The 21,517-nt window shown below is 40.1% G+C and overlaps 1 protein-coding gene across 2 annotated transcripts in view; it reads right to left on the bottom strand.

Annotated features, from left to right (window-relative positions):
* VSTM2A (V-set and transmembrane domain containing 2A) overlaps window positions 1-19,220 on the bottom strand; it is a 34,226-nt gene extending 15,006 nt beyond the window's left edge. For both annotated transcript variants that reach the window (XM_014600635.3, XM_006275261.3), the window contains exons 1-4: window positions 18,688-19,220; window positions 16,522-16,688; window positions 15,422-15,472; window positions 11,019-11,355 (exon numbers count right to left, since the gene is read on the bottom strand). In XM_014600635.3, the coding sequence (XP_014456121.1) occupies window positions 11,019-11,355; window positions 15,422-15,472; window positions 16,522-16,688; window positions 18,688-18,766 (634 nt within the window). In that variant the 5' untranslated portion in view covers window positions 18,767-19,220. The remainder of the gene's footprint in view (window positions 1-11,018; window positions 11,356-15,421; window positions 15,473-16,521; window positions 16,689-18,687) is intronic.
* Between the last annotated feature and the right edge of the window lie 2,297 nt (window positions 19,221-21,517).

The following is a 21,517-nucleotide window of genomic DNA, read 5'->3' on the forward strand; positions in this document are numbered from 1 at the left end:
CTAAACCATTTTTCCAATGACACAGGCAGAGACACAGCAATAGCAGCTGAGGCAATACCAGCAACGTGAGCAGCACTGGAAACAGGAACATCATCATTTTCTAGCTATGAAGTCACTGCTGCAGAACCCACAGAACCTATGGGATGGGATCAGTATCTATAATATAGGCTGCAGCCATTAACTTTAACTTTTATGCTTTTATTCTTTCTTTGCACCATGGTAGAGAGTTTTTTATTTATCTGGCATCATTGGTCAAAGATGGAGAACAAACTTCAATGTGGTGCACCTCTGAATTATACCAAAAATAAGTACAGCAAATTGTAATGGCAAACCATGTCACTAGCACCTTCTGAGTGATCCTGGTAAATTGAAAGAGAGGGATGAGTTCTATTCACAGTGCAGAGAAGGAGAGACTGAGAGTATGTTCTTCAGATGACATTCAGCTTTATAATCAACCAACTAGGATTAATTAATTTTTTACTGGTGTAAGAGAAGGGTATGTGTCTTAATGCCTCTGTAATTTGTAAATGATTTAGTCAAATAGAAAATCTCTGTCCAGAGAATGAAAGAAATATTAAGGAGTCTGTGCTTCATAGCTATGCAGAGCTAAGCTTTCAAAATAAAACAGCTGGAGAAGAGTCCTTCAAGGTTCAGAAAGACAAATGCTAAAATCATTTTCAGTGGGGATATTCAATTTTTTTCTCACTCCATTCTTTTCCCAGGGACATTTCATATACCTCTGCAGATAATATAAGATGGTGAAAACATGAATTCATCTAAGTCTCTGCTTCCACCCTAGGGCTTTGTAGAACACTAATATTCATTATTAACATTTTTGGAGCCAAATTTTCTGTTATCATAAACAGATACCGTTATATTGGCTTCTGTGCTTGTGTGTGTTGTTTGGTTTTGTTTTGTTTTGTTTTGTTTTTGTATGAAAAGCAGCAGAGAATTTGGCCCATTTTAAAACTGTATACTTTGTAAAGGATTTTTGGCGTAAGATTTGCTATAACAAAAATAAGGTTCTTGATCCTCATTTGAAACCAAGCAATATTTGTTCAGCAACAAAGAGGTTGTTTTCTGAAGCAAAGCTATTCCAGGAATAGGCCCTGTCACATATGCTGCAGTTCTTGATGATCCAGTATGAGCTGCCAGATTGTGATAGATAATTTGAGTGAGTAGACTAATAAGTTCCAAACAATTTTTTCCACCGTCTCTTTTTAAGTAACAGTCCTTTCTTTTTTCAGTATGCTTGATGAATCTGTAGTCTTTCCAGTCGGTAATCAGCAGGTGCACAAGATAAATGGAAAAGATGGAGTATGTCTATCCTCCCTCTGCCAAGGGAACTCTGGAGAGGATCCCCTGACAGTTTTTCATTTAGTATTTTTTTTGTTCTGAGAGAGAGGTAACTCTCAGACATAAAAGTGGGTTGTTCCTTTTTTTTTTTAAAGGGCTGAACAAACAGGCCAATGTCTATGGCTAGTTAGTTCATTGGATAGCTGAATAGATGTGGTGCAGGTGCAAGCAGAATAAGAAAGATACTAGCAAAGATGTATGCAGATAAACAGTATAGATGTATGCAGGTAATTAACCAACCAGAATAATCAACAGTAGGTTCAGAAGAGTGGAGATTTATCTTGGAACATTTCTATCTGTAGTTCTTGTAAGGTATGTTCTCACTGCACTGAACTGACTTCACAAAAGGCAGCTAATGAGTTCTGAGCTCAAAGAAGAAAGCAACTTCTTCCTCAGCTCCTCTTCCTGGGCTCAGCCCTGAAAGCAGTGCAACACTGTGGTACACTTCCAGGACATGCTTATTATTAAGCATAGAAAGACCTTCACTGACTTCAACAGGAATATTTGTGCATTTAATGTTAAGCTTGAGGTTAACTATATCTGGTTTGTGTATTCAGCACGTTGGAGCACTGAGTCCTGTAACTGCCCAACCATGTAGAACATTAGTGGTTAACACACAAGGCATATCTACACAAGACACTAATGGCACAGTAGACTAATTCTACTGCCCATTAGCATGGCACAAAAAAGTACTAATGCGCTAATTAATGCACAGGAGAATTAGTCTACTGTGCATTACCATCACTTAAAAAGCATGTGCCATTGCTAATGCGCAATAGCACTGATTACAGTGCATTGTTAGTACCTGTGATTACAGGTACTAAACTTAATGCACCACAATTATGGTGCATTAATGAATGTGTAGACACACCCAGAGATATGCAGATATGCAGAAATGTGGATGCACAGAAATGTGGTCTCTGCATTTACCTATCAGGTAAATACAGAACCTATTTTGCAAACCTGAGGCAAGGTAAGATTTCATTCTGTAATGTTTTCTTTCTTACTGGCAGTTCTATGAAGGGAGTCAGCAGGCAGTTCTGGCTTTGGGTGTGGGCAAGGAGGTGAAATTCTGGCCCCAATGAAGTCAATGGGAGTTTTGCAATTTTCATTGGGACAAGAATATCACCCATGGTGCCAGGAAGATGGAAAACCTTGTTCTTTATGCAAAATTGAAACAAAGAAAATTAAGGAAGGATTTTCAAAACCATCTAACTTCCCTTCAGAGACTCCTTTAATCTTCTTTGGAAATCCCAGAATAAATCAATCAATCTTGTCATCAAAATTTACTCCAAGGTGGACCTTAGAACTAGAAATTTCTAATATAGATGTTTAATATATTGTATGCACATTTTTGAGTGGTTTAAAGATTACTGTTGATCATTAGAGGAGAAAAATAGGTCACGAAAAAAGAATATAGAACTTGCTGGGTCAGTGTAAGTCATATCTTGAGAGAGAATTTTTTCTTCCCTTTTTTTTGTTCAGATATCTTGGTCCCTCAGTCATTATACTATCTTGCATTATGAGTAAAGTCAAATGGAACCAAAGAGCACTTCTCTGAAGATGATCAGTTCTTTACAGGTTAAGGTCATATATTCTTACTGGACGCATCTACATGAGCTGCTATTGTGCAGTCATTACTAAGTATTTATTTAGTACTTGTATAAGCAAGTACTAAATAAATGCACAATAACCAGAGTTACTCCACAGTAGCACTGGCAAATGCCTTTTAAGTGATGCTACTGCACAGTAGCCTAATACTACTGAACAGTAGCATCTTGGCACTGTTTTTGCCATGCGACACTATTGTGCAGTAGTATTGGGCTACTGTGCAAGTCAGCGTCTTGTGTCGAAGCACCCAATGTGTATCATCTAAGAAATTCACAATGGTATTATTTGAGAATTATTGTTTGAGAATAACTGAAAATAGTTGCTGTATTTCTATGAAAGCTAATGCAATGTAAGCTCTTAAAATAAGAAAAAAATAATAGTATGTAAAGATATCTAATTTAAATAGAAATTATATAGCTGATTCATCATCTTTTTGATAGAATTATGGAAATTAGCATTTAAAAGCATTTAACAGCAACAACAAAAAATACTAGTACTTTTTTTCTGTTGAATAAATCACTAAAAATGTTGACCTGCCTTCTTACAGTGCTGAACAAACAATGTTGACTTCTAAAGATATTCTGCCGGCAATCCTAAAAACATCCGCACCAAATAAATCATACTTCCTTTGAATAAGTGAGAATTCTGTCAGTCATCTTGGAGTGAAGGTAGGACCTGTGTAACAGAGAGCCTAGGGCTCCCTGTTACTCCAAGATAACAGCAGCCTAGGCAGGGAGCTCTGCAGTCTAGGCAGGAGGAAGCAGCTGCCGGTTGCTGGGGCAACAGGGCTAATGAGGCAATTAGCAGCCAACCCAGACACCCAGAAGTAGGTAGAACCCTGGGAATACATAAACCTGGGATTTGGACTGGCAAGTAGGCTAGCCCTGCTTACTGCAGGGTTAGGAGCTCCTGCCCAGGAGAGGCTCCCAGGGACAGCGGTCTGATCGCTTTGCTGCCTGTGGGAACACTGAGGCTTAGGGAGCCCACAAGGAGCCAGGCTGGGAGGTATGACAGTCCAAGGGTAAGGAAGGTTTGCCCTCTTACAAACATAAAGAGGCCTCCTTTCTGTGTTGGTGTTATGTTATAGCTTGTGGGCTTGTGTTTACTTTATCATTTGGACTGGTGGTTTAGGGTTGGGACTATAGGGGTGGCAGGAAGTCCCATTGGTACTCAAGGGGTACATGATCTCCTTGGACCCTGCTAGGCTCAGGCTCAAGGCTCAGCACTTACTGGGCCCATCGCTGCCAGAGAGTGCAAGGCACAGCCACACAGGGTCCAGGGGCCTGGTGCCATTAAAGGTGCAGTCACACAAGTTCCAGGGGCCTGGCAGACAGGGGCCTGGGGCTCGGTGACAGAAGGGACAAACAGAGCTAGAGCCTCAAAGCCCAGCCTGATTCAGTGGGCCCAGGCTAGAAGGCCTAGCAAGATTAAAGGGTTAGAGGCTTAGGAAGCTGAAGCCCCACACAGGGAACAACATTACAATAATACCCACAAGGAATGGAGCATGGTAAAGGGGCGGATTTGGAGCCACGCAATTAGCCCTTAAGGCTTGAGGTGCCCTTCGGTGACACAGTTACAAAGTGAGGCCTAGCAAGGGGCATAAGGACTAGTGAAGCCCAGGAAGGGGCCTGAGCACAGACAGACTAGCAGGGTCCAGTTGGACTGAGGCCACGCAAAAGCCTGTGGGCACCCTCCCTATTCATTGATATTTTCATCAAGGCACGGCAGGAGAGACAGTAAAGCACCCTAGGGGTGGAAAGGGGCACAGTCACAGAGCCACCTGGGGGCATCGCAGGCACTGGGGCCCTGACATGTTACAACCAGGGTGAAGACTTTTTGTAGATTGACTGTATATAGAGATATACAGATAGAAGACATAAAAATCATGGTGCATATTCTACAGTTTGGGAATATGTACCTGTCTCGTCTCCCGTGCCTTGTGCCTGCATGCTGACCTGGTCCAATCAAATCACAGGGTTTCTCAGACCCAAACCTGGGTAGGCAATTTCCATCCATTTTATCAAGATCTACTGGCTACCAGAGTATTTCATATCCCCTCCTGTCACCCTCCTGCCAAATACTGTGAACTGTTGCAGTATTTCCTGATTTCTAGAATTCATTTGGTTCTGTAAGATGCCAAGACCTGCCTTCCCTTCTTTGCCCTCTCATAAATTACACATCAAAGCACTACAGGTATCTGAGGAATTGCTTTGCACATATCTCCTTTCTAAAATAGCAAAATAGTTAAGGGAAGCAAAGGTAGCTCTGGCCATATAGCTAATTCTGTGGCTGGATCAGTTCCTTCAGGAAACAAGTAAGAGTCTAATTGTAAACAGTCACAATTTGGACCTGGCATGATTTTCTTATATGTAGCCAAATACCCTTTGTGCTTGGTGACGATGACTCTGAAAAAAACCCACTGAGTTGTAGCCAGTAGCCTGCTTGGATCCTCTGTCAGAGGTTCATTGGATTGGGAATAGTTTCTGAGAGGTACATACTGTCACCAAGTCACATTCTGCAGTCAGTAACACTGATGTGAATCTGGAGCCACTCAAGTAAATGGAGTTATTCTAGATTAACTCCCATGAAAAAAACAAAATTAAGCTCAGTCTGTAGCTTCATTGGCTTCTTTTTGCTGGAAAATGATTCTTTTAGAAGTTTGACCCCTGGCTAATTACTCCAGTGCTTAGATTTATGAGAAATTTTGATAAATTAAATGTGTAATTTTACTTTTGGAACATAATATGCTGTTATGTATTATGCAGAAAAAGTGTCTATCACTCCACCTACATGGGACACTTTCTGAATGTATGCAGATTAGTCTGTCACATTACTCAGGTTGGTGTTATGTTGTTATGGCAGACTTCATTTGCAACAGACCATGAATATGAAATAAAAGGGTCAAGCTGTGACAGCTTTGACTTTTGCATTCCTGGCTTCTCCCTCCAGTTTCAATAGACATTTAATGTTTGTTTAGGGTTTGTTTTTTTTTCATTTTATATATGTTCTAATAATTATTTTCCACACTTTCTGTATTGTATGGCTGTTTAGCTTACAAACAATAATAAATAATTTTGCAGTGTTGTTGGTTGTAGCCATGTTGGTGTAAGGCAGGCAAGGTTCTTAGGTAGATGTGGTATCTGTTATTAGACCAACTAAATAGTTGGAAAAGATGTTCTTTGCAAGCTTCCAGGCACAAATGCCCTTCTTCAGGCATAGGGAGACTCTGCTGGTGTTATGTGTTCTCCAAGGTCTAAAAGAAGCTAATTTACAACATGCAGGTCTGTGAAAATGCAAATGAGTGGTAGTTTGCAAGATGATAAGTAGAGATAGGAGGGGAGGGGCAGGGAGAGAGGGAAATGTGTGAAGGCATCTAAATGGTCAGCTGCAGGCAGGTTCCCTGGGGTTATCAAATGATAGGCAGGTTGTAATGTGTCATAAATTCAATGTCTATATTTTTTGTCCATAATGTTTTGTATCCAGTAGATTTATTAAGTTAAATTTGTAGGCTCATCTATGAAAGGTGCTTTGTAAATTCCCTTTGAGGATTAGAACTGAGAGATAGGAGAGGGAGTGATTGTCTTGTGAAAAGTGGGTACCCACAGGTAATTGTATACAAGTTTCCCTTGCTTTATGCTGTACATGCTTTCCTGGAAAATGGTGTACAACTCAAATTCACATAAAGGGAACCCACTTTACAGTGTAACAAATAGGGATACGTTCCAAGACCTCAACTGTACTGACCGCCACACCCACTTCTTTTCTACTTTGGTGAACGTAACACCAGCAGAGTCTCCTTATATCTGAAGAAGGGCATTTATGCCCAAAAGCTTGCAAAGAACATTGCGTGCCATAATTAATCCTTTTCACTTTTATAGCCTTCATATCAGAGTTTCTCTTGAAATACTGCACAGCTGTTTATTAGTTAAGCTTCACAACATCCTGTGAGGTCAGTAAAGGATACACAAGTACCACAGAAATATACACAAGCCTATTAAAATTCATTATTTATCAACCATTGCTACACAGTCCTCTCACAACTATCACAGATATTCTCTTGCCTGGGTAAAAGCAGTACCCTCAGATACTTCTCTATGATAATATTTTGCAAATTATGATTTTCTTTAAATAGTGGTGCCTACTCTGGATATGATAAATGCTTCTCTTGTGGTACCTTTTAGATCTTTATTGCCAGTGCAAAACTGACACTTTGTAGAATTTTATAGTAGGAATCAGCAATGAAAGAGTTCAACAAAGTGATATGTACCCTTTAGATATACATTTTGGAGAAAAAGAATATTCCTGCCATCAAAAGGAACTGATCTGTCCTACCCCATAGCTATGCTTGCAAAATATGTGAAAGTTGCTCTCTTCTTAATTCCCAAGTCATTTTTTTTCTTCATTATAAAACCAACATTTCTCTTCAATGTGCTTATAAACATAAGAGAATTTCCTACAAGGCAAAAAGGAAGACAACACTGGCCTAAATTCTGATACCCATCATCTATCCTGAATAATGCTTATTCTTCAGATAATCCCACTGAAGTTAGGGCCCTACTCAAATGAGTGAGGGGATCAGAGTTATCCCACACAAACATTTGAATTATACAAGAATGCTGTATTTTTTAAACAATATTTCCATTCTGCAGAATAGATGTTAATGACATGCAATGTAATCAAGCAGAACGATGTCTGTTCTCATACCAGCATCTTAAGTACTAAATTGAAGTATGGGAAAAAGGATTCATTTTCTTTTGACTACATAAAAACCCTGTGGTAGACACATGTTGATTAAACACCTTATTAAGAAAGAACATTTACTGTGTGCCTGCCTGTATTTACAATCTGCCTTCTGCCAGTCTGATTTCTCAAAGGTGGATACCTTCCCATCCTCAGCTGAAATTACTGCACTAAGTTAATTATGTCCAAATTCTCAACTGACAAATAAAGAAAGGAAAAGTTGGATCTATAAGATCACCAAAATATATCAGGTTATTTTTTCAGAATGAGGAAAAATAAATGTTGACCCTCAAAAGTTAAATTATTGGCAAAAAAACTGCACTGTCAGTTATATTATGGCACTTTCTGATGGAACCAGAATACAACATCAAATATTTTGAGCTTTATCTATGATTGGCGTTATTTGACCCTTTATGAACTGACGGCCCCTCCATACTTCATATTTATACTGTGATTAGCATGTTAATCACACCATAAATGACAAGAATGATACATGCACACCTAGTTTATAGTCCATAAAATGGCAAGCTAGCCATAAAAATGTTCCACATATAATGTAGAACATTGTTATGGATGTTTAGTATGGCACCTTAATTGAATGCATGGCATGTTCATACTCTGAGGTTGTCCAGACAAGATATCCAACAGTCAGCTGAGAGTCATCAGTTGAAATGAGACCTGGACATAAAGTTGAAATGAGACCTGGACCCTAGTCTCCAACTGCCTGTTGACAACATTGCCAGCACTGGCCTGGCCAGACCTGGTCTGCAACTGACCCCAGTTCTCCAAAAAAGCCTCAACTTGCCTTGGGAGCTCATGGTGATGACCCTGGATTGCCCTGGACTGGCAGCTGTCAAGGGCAAATCCCTGATCCCCAAATTGTGCCTCCCATTATGTGTGTGTGACTTGGCAGGAGGCACAATTGTTGAAATCAGGGATCATATCCCATTGCACCATTAAATTAATTTGTGCCAGGGACTCAAGTGTCAGCTTGTAAGCAGAGCAAAAATCTGTTTCATCACAAATCATGAGTGAAGATAAGAGATTAAATCTGTAATATTTGATCAGTAGACTAGTCTAACCTTGGTCTACTAAGTATTGCTGTTGGAAAAAAGGTGGAGCAAGAATATAGGAGTGCTTCTTGATGTCAAAAGAAAGCCCTCTGTGAGATATAATCATATATTCAAAACTTTATAAATTCAGAATACTAATAAAGAACAGTGTCCAGATTACTGGCAGGACCAGACCTTAACAGGGCAAAGCAATGGATTAATTATAGGAAAAAATGAATATTTTATGCCTGTGTTGCTCCCAGCTTGGTTCAATAGACTACCCACTGCAGGTACACTCTCACTACAATTCAGCAAGGTTTGTTAGCACACATCTAACTTTAAGCTCATAACAGATTATAATTGAGTTCATGCAGAGTTGATTGGGAACCACAATTTGCATTTTATAGGAAATTCTTCTATTTTAAAATGTGTTGGTTTTTTTTCAAATCAAAATAAAACTGAAGGCTTCCTAAATCTCCTGTGAAATGAAAATTACACAAAAAGCTTGGTATAGCATCAACTGAAAGAATCAAAGCAAATATCATCTCAATCAAATCAAATTTTCCTTTTAATTTTGACGTAAAAAAAAAAGATAAATAAAAGCCTCTTGTAAATAATAATAAATACATTCCCATGGGAAAAGTTGGATTTGATGAAGTGGTATTTTCTGGTGTTCACTCAGAACATTTTCAGTCAGCTTTGCTCATTTGTTTAAAGTTGGAGATGTCCTTGAATACTTTCTCAGCGTTTCCCTTGTTCTGTAAATGGACGTAACCCAGAAAAGCTTTAACTTGCACAACCGCCTTTTCAGAACATTTTTTGATTGCTTTGCAGTTTCAAGAAGCTTGTTTTGATCATTCCCAAATGTGTTGTTTCCTCATTCCCTTTCCATTGCCATCAGTAGCATATAATGGTGGAAGGTCACACAATGTATATGTGTCTTTGCATAATTTTGGCATTCCCTGTGGGGAATGCAATGATAAAGGCTCAATCTCATATAGCCTATTTATAAAGCAATAGACAAAAGTACTCAAATTAAATAGTTTAGCAGTTTCTCTGTAACAGACGATGAGGCATTGCCTGATCCAAAATCCATTTAAGCTTTGGATCAAACCTTTAGTGTTCTAAAAACTGACAAATCTGGCAAATCCAAATTATCCCTGAAACTTCTCCTATGAAGGTTTCCTGTGAAGGACAGAAATTTAAAAAATATTTAAGTGACTTTGGAATCAAAGGCTAATCTTCCAAAGTGGTGTAGGCACTTATAAACTTAGGGGCTTGACTATGGAGGGCACATGTGCATGAGACTTACTGCAGAGCTGCCTAATTAGCTATACATTAAAGTCTCAGTGCCTACACATGCAACCCTATTAGGCCTCAGTAAACTAATTAACTCCACCGTAGGCTAGTACTTGTAAGCAGAAGTACTATTCTATGGTGGCATTCTTTAGTGTGCAGCAACACACATGTAAATGCTGATAGGTCTGGCTGGGGCAAGAGGGTGCCTGCCGGCTAGCTCCACACTGGGGCACCCTCATGCCCCAGCCAGCCATTCTGCAATAAGTTGAGCTGGGTCAGGCTGCTCCAACCCAGCTCAATGAACCATGGTCCTGGGCACACATGTAAATGCAGCTCCCAGGAGCAATTTACTCTGGAGTGATATACACCCTAGTTTATTGCTCCACGCTAATAGCATCTGTTCATGTACCCACAGGGACTTTATCATGCACCAAACTAGGGTATTAATTTATCATACTGTTAATTCAGAATCTACCTTACAATATTGTAGCTTTTGTATGTAGACAAGTTCTATTTCTCATTGACATTCACTAACGCTTAGGTTTCGTGATGTCCAAACCACTTTGAAAACAGGAATTAGACTAAGACATTTGAAAATGCTTCCTGTCATGTTTTCAATTTATTGTGCCTAGCATGTAAAAAGAAATATTCAGTACAATCTCTTTTATAAGAACCTCCCATGGGAAAAGTTAATTAAAAGAGAGGATTCACTGTAATAGGGTTAGTCAATTTGCTACATCACAATAATGAAAAAAAAAAAAGGTGCCTCTCGTTGGGATTGTAAAATGAAGGGTTGTCAATAAACAGGATTTATTATATAATGAGGTTGTACTGGATATAAAAATGTACATATTGGGCACCATTTTTTTTTTCTGAGTCACAACTTTTCATTATTCTATTTAAGTTCTTGTTGAATGCTGGTCAGAAGTAAAATGAAATGCTCAAAATGCTCTTCCATACCTGATTGTGGACTTTGTTTTGGGATTTTGGCTGCTGCTTCAGGGCTGGAAGTGGAGCGCACACGCTGATTGGCAGAGTTATGGTTGCTACTTGGAACAGCTGCTGAGATGTTCTTGCGAGGTTTCACATCTTGCAACCACATTGGGGATGCTTCAAAGGCCTGCATTCGCCGAGAGTGGCTATTCGCATTGACTTTGAGAAATGCCTGAGCCTTGTATTCCTGAAGGTCTCCATAGTTGGCATCTGTCACCCTGCACTCATACAAGCCTTCATCCTTTTTCCTCACTTTTGAAATCTGCAGCTTGTGGGAGATGTCATTCCCTTGTACTTTCACTGTCTGCAAATTTTCCAGGAAAAAGGAAAAACACATTAGACATTATCATTCCAACATTCTTTCTCCAGACAGAATATCCTGAGACACCGAGTGTGACTATTCTAAAAGACTGCATGCCAAATTAATCAGGAGCAAAACTAGCTAATTTCAGGAAAGTTCCACTGGGGGTAAATATAGTTCCTTATATTCATATAGAAGATTAGTGCTTTATTTCCAAAACTGTTTTGTATGATGTGTTCTGAGTGTTAATTGGTTTCAGACAAACAACCTGAACTTTCACATTCTTTTTAATTAATTCTCCAAGATCATGAACATTGTTAATGAGCTTTCTTACATAAACCTGATATCGCTGAATTTTGTTGGTTAAATCTTTCCAATTACATGACTTTATTGAATCATTCAACTCTTGAGCTGGTTCATTAACAATCTTGTTGGAGATGTTTGCCAATATTTAAGCTTCTTTAACAATTTATTAGATTATCTTGTACTCTTCACTGTGTTAAAAATTATCACTGCACATAGAATTTCTCCACATCAGACTTGTCCAAAGCCTTGTTGCTTTTGTTTTCAGCTGTATTTATGAGGCCACCAAGATACGTAGCTATTTAAAAAAAAAAATCTATTATATACAAAAGCATACATATATTAAAAGAATGTGACATTTTGGTGATTTGACAATACATAACACAGAGTATGTATTGTTTTGTTAGAAAGATTTAGTTAATACAAAACCATTCAATGCAGTCTTTGATATCCTAATGCAATATAACATATTTTTCATCTTGTATAATTAATTTCAAAACACAAATCATGCATTTTTGAATATGGAACAAGACATTGCAATTTACTCAAAAGTCAAAGGTACCAAGAGATACAGGAAAAAGTAGCAGAGTCCTTTCTTTGTATACCTCGTTCCTTTGAGTCACTTATATTTAATTAATAGGCTATTATTTTATGGTGATGATTGCTGACCACGGTTTTTATAGATGTGGCCCCACAAAAAAACGAGCTGAAGGGATCATCAGAACTGACAAATATGATCTTGAGAGAGCCCTGCAGTCTGCCTTGGTTTTGCCACCAATATCCATTATATAAATTCAGCTGCAAATGTAGCTTTATTCCATACAGTAGCAAAAGGATGAAGATGGCAAGCAGCAGGGAAACATTAGGATAATGAAGATGTGACAGATCATAGAGAAAGTTAGATTGCAACCAGGCATATGCTATTTATGATTATTCAACATATTGTGCCTAATAGTTTAGCATATTGTCATCCCCAGTATTGGCAACAGATTTATTCTGCCTAATATACTACATGAAGGACAATACTTATGGATCACACTATGAAATGAGATGAACTTACAACAAAAAAATTATAGTTTCCCTCTTTGTAGAGCAAGTATGTTGTTTGATAAATTATACCTAAAAAACAGATGAGGAGTTTCAAGTATAATATTATATACACAAGAGGTGCCGGCTGATTATTTATTTCAACCGTATTAAATAGTAATAATAAAATATCTATTTTAATCAGGTCAAAATGAAAATAGTTTCAAAGAAATATGAAACTCAACATAATCTTAAATCAGACATACAGACCAAATTCTACCTTCAATTATAAGCAAAATCATTGGCACTTCAGAGGAGGAAGTGAGAATTTACTTTTTGCTTGCATTTGAAAAGTAGAAATGGTATTAAGATAAGGTTGTTTCATTTTATATGTTTTCTTGTTCCAAATTCCAAAAAAATGATGTGTTTCTGCATACATATGGTATATTTCCAGATGAGCCCAATACCTCACACAATGCCATCTTTTTGTAGGAATTTGCCAAGTGTCCTTAAAACTGTATTCTTCCTATGGTATAGATAGATTTCATTAACATTAATGGGATTTCTACATATGCATTCAAGAAAAAATAACCACTTTTTATAGCAAGAATATTTAGAAGACCAATTTGATATATACATTTTAAAGCAAGTAAATATATTTTACTTAAGCTTATAAAAAAAATTTGACTGCATGCCATCAGTGCAGTATTTGATAATATTGGCACACAAAATGAGATGAACGTTATTAACCTGAAGATAGCTAGGATTTTAAACAATTCAAGATGGGCCATAATCTACAATTTTTATGAAATCAAAATTCCTATGGCCTTCAAAGGGAATTGTGAATAAGCAGATACTGAGAAAGAAGTAAATTAATCAGTAGTTCCCCCCAAAAAGGCCAAATCACGATCTGGGTCTTATTAAGCCAGGCACTGTACAAAAACTGTTAAAGACATGGACCATGTTATAAGAGGTTTACAGTGTAAGGTTTATAGGAACACGGAAAGGGTGAGAAAAAGGACTATGGTCAAAACATATGCAGTTATTAATGTGAAATGAACAAATGCATGCTGCAACCAAACTTTAATTAGTGCTATGCATCCAAGAATGGAATACAGGATTGAATCTTAAATGATTTGCCGATATTGCAGTTGATATTCCTGCTGTTGATTTAGGGTGAAATTATGCCTTTGGTTTCCCATCTAAAATGAACAATGCTTCCAGAACTTGTGGAAATCCTTATCCCCACTGCTTTGACTGGTAAGGAGAGGGACATACAGAGTCACCCACTGCCTCCTCAAATTCCCTGGGGGACTCTGACAGAACAGTCCCTTCACCTCTCTGAGCACAGAACCTACTGATCTAGCGTTCCAGAAAGGTGTGCAAAGGAAAGGAAATGGACCCACATCTTCCTTTTTCTGCATACCCCTTTTCCTACACTGTCTGACTTGTAATTCAGACAGATTAGCTAATTATTAAATCTAGCCTTATTGACTCTGACCCTGCAGGTCTCACTCAGGAGAAACACCCATTGAAGTCACTAGGGCTTTGCCCAAATAACAGCTGCATTATGGCGCTTGTACTGGATGAAACCTTTTCACAGTCGCAGTAATATCTGTTTCCCACCAGCTAGAAGTATTTTTTTTTAAATCACCTGTGTAAATAGCCATATACTAAGCAGAAGGGAAATGCCAACTTGAAAGAAATTTCAGAATTTAATTCTAATTTAGAATTCTGAAGCCGTATCATTCCCTCCCTTGGTACATCCAAAGGGAAGATAAACTGTTCTGGCTCAGCAGAACCAAGTTAGTCTACCTTCATGAGAGTTCTCTTTGCTGGGAAGAGGGGCTGAAGGGAGCAGCAGTTCTTCACTACTGAATGAGTCATGTACACTCACCCTTTGCAGAAATCCTGGGGAATCCCAAGGGAACCAGGACCAGCCCAAGGGAAAACCCTTACATGTCATTATCCCTATAACCCCTTCTTCAGTGTCTGGCATGATTACTCTGATGACACCGTACTATGGGGACCATGAAGAGACTCCATGAACAAAATAATGCAGGGGCAGTTAGAATGATCATTCTTGCTGAATTCTACAGACAGGTACAAAGGGAACTCTGACTTCACCATTACCCAATGTGTGGCACACCACTCCCTGCCTTCAGTATACTCAGTACTGTCTCCTGGCAGATCCAAGCTCCATGGAAAACCCTCTTCAGTCTTGCAAACTGTGTGTATGCACATGTGTGCAGAATATGGAAGGAGCAGTAATGTGGATGAAAGAAATCTGCCTTATTCACATTCACAGGCTAGAGAATATTCACACATATCTTGGGAACATGTTCTAGTCCTATATTTTGCTTTGGTTAAGGGTTTTTTAAACAATGTAATTTAATAAACTCATCAGATCTGTGTTGTTTCTGTGACCACAAGATGCCAGTGAAGAAACCAAAAAAACAACAACCCCAAAACAAAAAAAAATCAAACAAACAAACAAAAAAAGCTATGTTTACTAATTGAATTTTCTTGCTGATGTGCCCTTATAGTAACTGCCAGGAAAGCATCTCTGTCTACTCCCCTCTTACAGAGGAACTAGACTCAAAGTAAGGCAAGAGGAGCCCAGGAACTCAACAGTATTGACAGTTAGTACACAGCCCACAGGTCTTGGATACATGCTAATTAATGATAAGTGAAAAACAACTAAGTGCTAGCAATGATCTCTCATTTGCCATATACTTACGCTTATCTTTGTTCCATCATTGTCCAAGTCTCTCTCTGGTAAGAGCTCCACCTGTTGGGAAAGAATAACATTTGTGACAAGCTGCATGCAGTGCCAGGCTGCTGTGCCTTCTGCAAGCTAATCATTAAGGCAGAGCCAACAGGCAGCCTCTGTCTGAGAACACTTGCATGCTAAGTGTGCCACCTACGGGCCAAAACACATTCCTGTGTGCTGCAAAGGGCTGGCAGACTTGGAAAGAAAGAAAGAAAAAATAACTGAAGTGAACAATTCCAAATCAGTTTTCTGCTACAGCTCTCCCAGCAGCGAGCATGAAAGGGCTGGGGCTCACTGACACCACACACTCTCCTGGAAACCAGAACAGAGGGATATTGCCTTGGTTTAGGATGCAGCTCTGGACTGCTCTCCTGTGCTGTTTGGCTTCAGCGTGGATCCTGAGTTTACAGACCTTTGTGAATGAGAACAGAAGGGGGAAGAGCTTGTTGAGACAGGGCACAGATCCCTCACTCCTATCTCAGGGAAAACGCTGACAGCGAAGGCAGGCTTGATCCCACCTTGGAAAAGCTAAACCACGTAGGTTCCTGTGGGGTTGTCCTGAAATCCTGCATGGAATACATTTTTCATGCTATTCTGCACGGCATACGTGTTTTCATGCTATTTAAGATGATCAGGACTGGTGACTAGCAATCCAACGGAAGGGGCCCGGGGAGGTTCCTTAAAAGGAAGCGATCTGGTCAGTGCCCTGGGTGTTCGCCTTTGAAGACTACAGTCCTGCACCTTCCCTTGCAGGGCGTGTGCCCTCCCCGCTCCTCTTCCTGCAGCTGCACTCGGGCGGGAGTAGTCAGACCTGCACATTGCATTGCACTAATGAGGCACTGATCGCCGATCTTTGCCATTGGGGAACTAAATCCCCGCGTGCAGCAGCCTTTTAGCATGCGCTCTTAGAAATAGAGACCCGGGTTTTGGGCGATCCGTGTGGTCTCCCTCTGATCTGAAGGAGGTCCCGTGCCCTGGCCTGGGCAGGACCGACCGGAGCCTTCGGGGAGACCCAGCACCTCCCTGCCCCTCTCCGTATTCCCCCTCCCTCGGCAGCGCATCAGTACCTGAGTGCCCGTCACCTCGGCTCCGGCCTCCTGGTCCTCGGCGGCCCGCAGGAACCACCACTGGATCTCGAGGTACACCGAGGCGGAGCCGCTCTGGAAGGCGCAAGACATCTCCACGTTCTGCCCTTCGGTGGCGGTGACATTTCGGGGGAACTCGGTGAATTTTGCTGCAAAACAAAGGCACAGCTTACTGGGATCTGCCTCCCTCTCTCTTCTCCTCTCCCTGTTTTCTCCTGGGTTTTGCCCCCTCTCCCTTACTTTCCTTCTCCCTGCATTTTTTCCCGGCTGCTCCTCTTCTTCTCCCCACCCACTCCTCATGTCTCCGTTGTCTCTTTCTGATCCCCTTTCCCCATTTCTTTTCTCCTTAGCCTGCCCTCCCCCAGGAACCCACCCTTTCTCTCTCACACAGGTGCAGATTTTCTTCACTATACTCCCCCATCTTGTACTCGCGTCCCGCTGATGTGAGGGCTACATACACCAGGGAAGGTTCCCTGGGGTGAGCAAAGTTACAGATAATTATATCCAAATATTCACCCAACTCGCTGAGGGATTCAGTACAAACCAATTGGGACAACCAGCCCAGCCGATTTACTGTAGTCAGTACGTGAGCCTGTGAATTATTAGACCCTTGAGTTGCTATCGGAAATACAGATTTTAAATACGCAGGGTTTTAAGGAGAGGGGTTATGATCACTCCTCAAAGTCCACATTTCAAGCACGTCATGGTCGTTACTTATTCTTTAGCTTGTATTCTTAACCAGGAAAACGGAAACATGGCTATTTCTGACCATCCTCTGTCCTAGTACACACTTTTCAAAAACTAACCTTCATTTTGATATCCCCTGCAGTATGACTGTGTCCTCTCAGTAGAAGCACCCTTCAGAGAAAATCATACAGATGGGTGTATTTTAAGACCCCATCATCATCATGCCTCCCTGCACTCTCCTAGGCTTGTATGAACCTTCCTTCAAAACAGTGCAACCCTATGGAACCCACATTGGCCAGGAAACTGGGAAACCAAGCAAATGGATGAGGAAATAAATAAATAAACCCTGTGCTTCAAATCAAAGAAATGCTGGGCATGATTAGAATCGTTGCTCAAATAATTCACCAGGTAGTTTTCCATTGCCAGCTGTTACAAGTTGATTTGGGCATATTACCAAGCTTAGGAGGAAGCATTTGGACTGCATGCCTTTCTATCCAATGCATCTAATATGGTTATGTGAATCCTTGGATCTGAGGGATGATTTGGGAATATAATGGACCCGTTTCACTTTTAAATTCATATTCCTTGAAACAGACTTTCTAAAGGCTGCGATCATTTTATTTATTTTCAAGGCATTTGTAAAACCCTACATGATATTGGGCCAGGGCTTGCAATGAACAGGCAAAGGGATCTTTCATTTTGCCTACTTAAAAATTAAAAGAAGTTTTCCTCCTTGGTCAGTGCTCGACAAAACCCAAGAGGAGTAGTGTTTGCAGAGCTGGTGCAGTGCTCAGCGGGCAGCCGGGTACGACCTGTCCATGGTGCTGAAATGTTCACTGCAGCCCTTAAAGTCCCAAACAACTGGATTCTGCAGAGCCAGGGCTGCTTGGGATGCGAGACGCGCCTGTTCGCGGGGGCTTCAAAGAGGTCCATCTTTTTGAGGAATACACGTAGTCACCGAAGGGAAAGAGGGGTCTGAGCAGGAGAATCACAACATGACAGAAAAGAAGGGAAAGGGGAACCAAATCCCCTATAGATTGCGATAGGCAAGGGAGGCATTCGACTAGGCATCCTATTCTCCTTGTGAATGCAATAATTATGCATGCATGGGTGGGAATGCATTGTGCACAGACATATATACACACAAACCAAACACGCGTGTATGTCCATTTATTGAAAGCACACGCACACAAAAATACACGCGTGCACACACAGAGACACACACATGCACAGCGGGTTTTTGTTTTTTGTTTTTCTTTTTCCAGAGTCTTTCTTTTTCTCTCTTCTCTGAAATCCAGTAAGATAAGTCTGTTTTATGCTCACTTTGGGGAAACTTCTCCTTCCTCTCTTGCTGTTTCCATACCATTCCTAAGCCACATTCCCCCTCCCCGTCGGCTTCAAGCTCGGCTCAGAAGCTCATGAAACACGTCCCCGCAGACGTTGAATAACGAGCGATCTTACCTTGGGTGGAAAGTCCTTGCTGAATATACATCACTGAAAAGAAAATGAATCCAACATAAGCCAGAAAGATCCCCATCATTCCAAAGCGAAGAAAAAGTCACATCAGGGTAACAAAAGCCAAAGGTGCCCTCAAAGAAAGGAATAATACAAGGGAGGAGGAGGGATGGGAGGGGGGGATAAATTACAAAGCGGCTGGATGCTGTAGCCCTGGCTGCGACACTGCTCGCATTCTGCTACTCAGTGCAATCTTGTCTCTGGGAAGAGCGGGGATTGTAATACACTGAGGTTCAGATCAGCTGGCGCGGGCGCTGTGATGCTTGAAGTCCAGATCCAGACTCAGAAACCGATGGAAAGTGGGGATCAGCTGCCTTCTGTGCCTTTTTTTTCCCCAGCTACCTGGCAGCTCCGTCCAACGTCAGCTCCTGCTGCTCAGGATTGCGTGATGACTGCCCTCCCTAAACAGTGATCCGGCTTGGGAAGTGGGGAGTGGGGGAGACTGGCAGGGAGGGAGGGGGGGAGAGGAGTCTACATGGCTTGCATCGCTTCAACTTTTCCCTCTAATGGCTGCGATGATGCCTTTAACCCTTCCTGCTCTTGGTGTTGTGTTTGTGTCGCTCTCTCCACCTGCTCAGACAGCTACAGGGTAACACGCTGGGGTGGGAGTGGATTTGTGCATAATGGAGAGCTGACTGGATCGTACTGATGTAATCTTTAGTCTGGCATCCCAAATCGTTCCCTGACTAAGAGGGTAATGCACAGCGGTTTGCCTTTTTTTTTCCTGGTCTCGCTTTTCCTCTTTCTCCCTCCTCTAATAAAGAAACAGTTAATATCATGAGTTGCACTGCTGAACTTGCTATTGACTGTTCTAAATAACAATGCTTACCTCAGACATTATAATTTGGTAGATGATCTTCCAACCAAAATAGATGAAGACAGCAAGACTTTAAATGCCATCAATTTCTCCCCAGATATGGATATTCTGTATGTATGTACCCATACAATCTATACATTTTCTGAAGAAAAAAATAATATAATGGCAGTCTCTGATTCTGTGATATCCTATTGATTTGTCATAGGTATATGTATAGTGCAGACAAAGTTTTTAACCATGTTGAAGAATGCTTTTTTATATATTTTTTTTGCACGTACCTTTTATGGACTAGAATTCACCGGCATATGATAGCTCATTGCAGTCAAGAGGCTAACCTTGACTACTGTAGGTGTGGAAAGACACTGACAACTGTCTGCACTAAAAAGAGCCTTCTGACCAAACTCCTGTTGCTGCCTTTAGTAAAGAGCCATCTTGAAAGTACTTAATACATTAAGAAAAAAACAAAAACCTTTTACATGATTCAGCTCTGAGTCCCTTTACCCCCAACATCAACCACCACCAGCAAAGTAGAGGATCTGATAGGCAGTCAAAGAGCTATGTGACTTGCCCTTGCTCCTATTTGCAAGATGAAAAATAAACAGAGCTAGTTAGAAAATAAATTATCCATAAAACATATGTTGTACCCATACGAACAATTGGTTTTTCCACTGGTTGAAATATTGGGCAGGTCTGTCATTCATAACAATGGGAATGCAAGTTCCACAATAATAGAAGGAGGAACATTGCCTACTTTATCTAGCACACCAACCTCCACCAGAGAAAATGATCATATCTACATGAGACACTTGAAATAACAGAAGCAGCTTTGTAGAACTGTATCACAGGATTAATGTCTCTTCCTCTATAAAGTTTTCTTTTCATCATTTCTTTATTTTATAATTACTTGGCTCCTTCCAATATTTATATAGCTGATGGATATATTTCCCTGTGATAATGGTCTCTTCCACTGATGTCATTTTTAAGTACTGTAATAGTTTTCCGTAAAAACAAAAAATGCAGAATAAAGTATACAAACTCAAAAACAAACAAACAAACAAAAAAACCCCCCCAAAACCACAAAAGACCTGCTGGTATATCAAAAGCACTTACAAGATGTTATACTGAGACAGAGATTTAATTGTCCTAAAGAGGTCATGAGAAATGTATTTAAAGCCAAGATTTCTACCAAAATAAATAAATAAATACTACAATGAAGAGAAAGATGGCGTAAAAAATGTCTGTTCAAAAGTGAGCAGTGATTGTGCATGTTTCCGTTATTAGGTATTTAACCACAGTCAACCACAACCATTTTAAAGGGGCTTGCTTTTCAGAGAGTGAAAGTTCAGCCTTCCCTGAAAAGTCAGATCCCTTTCAGGCATTTTGAATTAAGGAACCCAAATTCTTACACATTTGTAAATGCAAGCTAACTGATTATAGGGTTCACTATAAATACATGTACGTCATCAGTAATCAGTTTAAATTACAAATTAGAGGTACATCATCAGCAGTCAAGTTAAATGCAAACTAGACTGGAAAAAGAATCTAAGCAGCATCACCTGTTTTGGAAGGAAAGGGGAGAAACATAAATAGAGCAATCTTTTTTTCCAATCTAGAGTGCCTGGCTGACAAAATTTAATTTTAGTAATTTTCAATTCCAATTGGAAGCAAAGATCTTATAATCAACTGAAATAACTTAAACCTATGTTATTGTGATAGAAGGGGACTTCCTAGTGAATGTAGAAAATAATGTATATGCTAAATATAACGTTAAAATATCAGAGTGAAGTTAGATTTATGAGAAAATTAACTAGTGAAAAGAATCCTACTGGATTATGTTCAGTATATCACTTTTTGTTGCAATATTTATGTCTTATGACACATTTTAAATGTTTCTAAGTAGAAATGATTAACTGTATGTAATTGTGCACAGAAAGAACAGCTTATCAAGATAAAACTTAC

Source organism: Alligator mississippiensis, chromosome 5 (assembly GCF_030867095.1).
Source record: "Alligator mississippiensis isolate rAllMis1 chromosome 5, rAllMis1, whole genome shotgun sequence".
Taxonomy (NCBI): Eukaryota; Metazoa; Chordata; order Crocodylia; family Alligatoridae; genus Alligator; species Alligator mississippiensis.